Here is a 3,222-nt window from a genome sequence, read left to right on the forward strand (position 1 = left end):
ATTGTGATCATGAATGTATCGTACTGTATTGCCGATTCTAGTTTTCTTTATAATATATTGTGATCATGAATGTATCGTACTGTATTGCCGATTCTAGTTTTCTTTATAATATATTGTGATCATGAATGTTTGAGCCTTGATTGATTGTGGTATAGTGACCATTAAAGTATCGTACTGTATTGCCGATTCTAGTTTTCTTTATAATATATTGTGATCATGAATGTATCGTACTGTATTGCCGATTCTAGTTTTCTTTATAATATATTGTGATCATGAATGTATCGTACTGTATTGCCGATTCTAGTTTTCTTTATAATATATTGTGATCATGAATGTTTTATAGTGACCATAAATGTATCGTACTGTATTGCCGATTCTAGTTTTCTTTATAATATATTGTGATCATGAATGTATCGTACTGTATTGCCGATTCTAGTTTTCTTTATAATATATTGTGATCATGAATGTTTGAGCCTTGATTGATTGTGTTTTATTGATACTTGTGTTTTTATTGATACTTGTGTTTTTATTGATACTTGAAACAGTATTGAAACTACTTGAAGCTTATCTTTGTATAATAAAGTGCAATACACAGTACGAATAACTTGATGGACATATAGCACTTCCAGAACGGTATTTATATATTCATATCACATTAGAATGAGGAGTAAAATTTATTCAGTATTTTCTATTATCATTTACTGTTATGATTTTGTACAGACATCAGACTGTGATATCAAATATGATTTTAAAAAGAAGGAGGAAGTAAAAATAGCAGATTGTAAAAACAAAGGACTGACTTTTATACCTCAGGATTTACCGGGAGATATAGAAGTTTTAGATATGAGTTTTAATCGGTTGCAAATAATTGGGAACAGTGCTTTCGTAAATTATAGAGATCTAAAAGAACTATACCTGAGTCGAAACCAACTCCGTTATATATCTAACAAATCATTTCAAGGATTACATAAACTTACAATACTTGACATGTCTGGAAATATCCTAAATTTATCTAAAGTGTATTCAGCAGAACTATTTCATCCAATTAAAAACCTAACAAAGTTGAATATCAGGAGAAATATGCCTCAACCGATAGACTTTGTTACGGATTATAATTATCCCGATCATGCATTCGGTATTTTGATGGAGTTGTCTTTCTTAGCTATCGATATGATGCCTTTGCCATACTTTGGAAGTGGATTTGGTCAAATGACCACTCTTAAAGAATTACACTTCGACTCATGTTATTTAGTTCGCTTGTCGAATGAAACCTTTCAGAGATTTTACTCGTCTGTCGAACAGCTGACTATCAGAAATTGTCGGTTACACTTTGTTGTCACAGAATATAACGCATTGCTGCCGTTTCCAAAGCTCGATGTGATAGATTTTTCTGGAACGTTTATGCATCTGAAGCATGCGTTGCAGCTAATACACCCATACCGTAATGCCAATATATCGACAATAAACTTCGGTCATGTGAGTGACGTTAGTATTGACAGGGTTGATATCCCGTATGTTCTGACAATTACAGTGGACATAATGAAGATCATGAAAACTATTTGTGTAGAAAATTTAGATTTATCTCAGAATGGTATAGTAGATTACGAGCCTGGGTCTTTGTTCTCCTTTGATCATCCTGAATGTTTACAACATATTTCTTTTAAAGAAAACAGGTTTTTGCTTGCAAGCGAGAAAAATCTAAATGACATAAGCCATTTCTTTTCTAGAACTGTTAAATTAAAATCGCTCGACTATTCATATAATACTGTCAACTATTTTAAACATAACTCAGTTTCTTCAAATTCAGATTTGAATTGTTCATTTCACAGTAATGTGATACTACCAAAGTCACTTGAAAAAATAGATGTCAGTTACACCGTAGCAAATACTTTCCCTGAAATAATTCTTATAGTACCTAAAAATAACAGTCTTACATATCTAGATGTATCGTATTCAAGATCAAATGTTGCCATACTCATTCTTCAAATTCGATTGGAAACATTTATTGCTGATGGTATAGACTATCTATTTGCATGGAATCAAATACAACGTTCTTATTATAACACCGTAAAAACAATTATATGGAAAAACGCCGAACTGGATAATGCATTAAGACTATTCGGTAATCGTTTTTTCAGAAGTACTATATCTGTGGAGTCAATAGATATATCTGAAAATGGCATTTGGTATATCCCGGACGACCTATTTAAGCCAATGCCAAACTTGACAAATTTGTCTTTAAGTAAAAATTCACTTCAGGCTATTCCGGTACAACTGAGTAATCATGCTAAAGTACAAAAGCTAGACGTAAGGAAGAATCGATTAACAAGTGTAAGTTCAGTTATCAGAGACTGGGCAGATAAGATGGAAGACCTGCATGGAATGACTTTACATCTCACTGATAATGCATTTGAGTGTAATTGTGACAATATAGCCTTCATAATGTGGATTCAGACTACAAAAGTTAATCTGGACAGCCGATCATATAAATGTAAATTATCCAACGAAACAGTTATAGATACACTTTTTTGCGTACAACTCTTTATATGACTTATTTGCGGACTGCAAGAATACTATGTGGTTAACTTTTGCATCAACATTATTATCGACATTCATAACGATCTCAATGCTACTTGTAGCCTATAGCAAGAGATGGAAAATCATCTTCTCTATCTATGGAGTAATTCGCCGTGTTATTGAGCGTAAAGTCAGGAAGTGCTACCAATATGACGTGTATATATCATATGAAGGAGATATTGTCATTTGGATTAAGAATGAATTAATACCAAAACTTGAGATCGAGTGGGGACTGACGATGTGTATAAAAGATCGAGATTTTTTAAGTGGACCGAGCGAAGCGGACAATGAGACAGAAAGCATTAAAAACAGCAGGTCTATTATATTTCTCATCACGCCTGAATTTATATCGTCACCTGATTGTAAGTTTGAACTTGACCGGGCAAAATATGAGAGAATTACAAAAAATCTGGAGCGTATCATTATCATTACAAAAGATGTAGCAATTACTGATATTCCTGTAGAGTTTTCGTACATTTGGAATTATGCATTTATTATACAATTGCCGAAAAATCTAGAGGACTTGAATGATACTTGGAGAAAACTGAGGATGTTTCTGACAGATGACTTAATTACTGAAAAATAAACAAATTGATAGAAATTATTAAGACAATGTTTACGTAAATACCATTAAAGTTCACTGAA

General features: G+C 32.6%; 1 protein-coding gene across 1 annotated transcript; it reads left to right on the top strand.

Annotated features, from left to right (window-relative positions):
- Positions 1–660: 660 nt before the first annotated feature.
- LOC134683570 (toll-like receptor 4) lies at positions 661–2,550 on the top strand. The gene has a single exon (XM_063542879.1). The coding sequence runs from the start codon at positions 661–663 to the stop codon at positions 2,548–2,550; it is 1,890 nt and encodes a 629-aa protein (XP_063398949.1).
- Positions 2,551–3,222: the final 672 nt, after the last annotated feature.

This window comes from Mytilus trossulus, chromosome 9, assembly GCF_036588685.1.
Source record: "Mytilus trossulus isolate FHL-02 chromosome 9, PNRI_Mtr1.1.1.hap1, whole genome shotgun sequence".
Lineage (NCBI taxonomy): Eukaryota > Metazoa > Mollusca > Bivalvia > Mytilida > Mytilidae > Mytilus > Mytilus trossulus.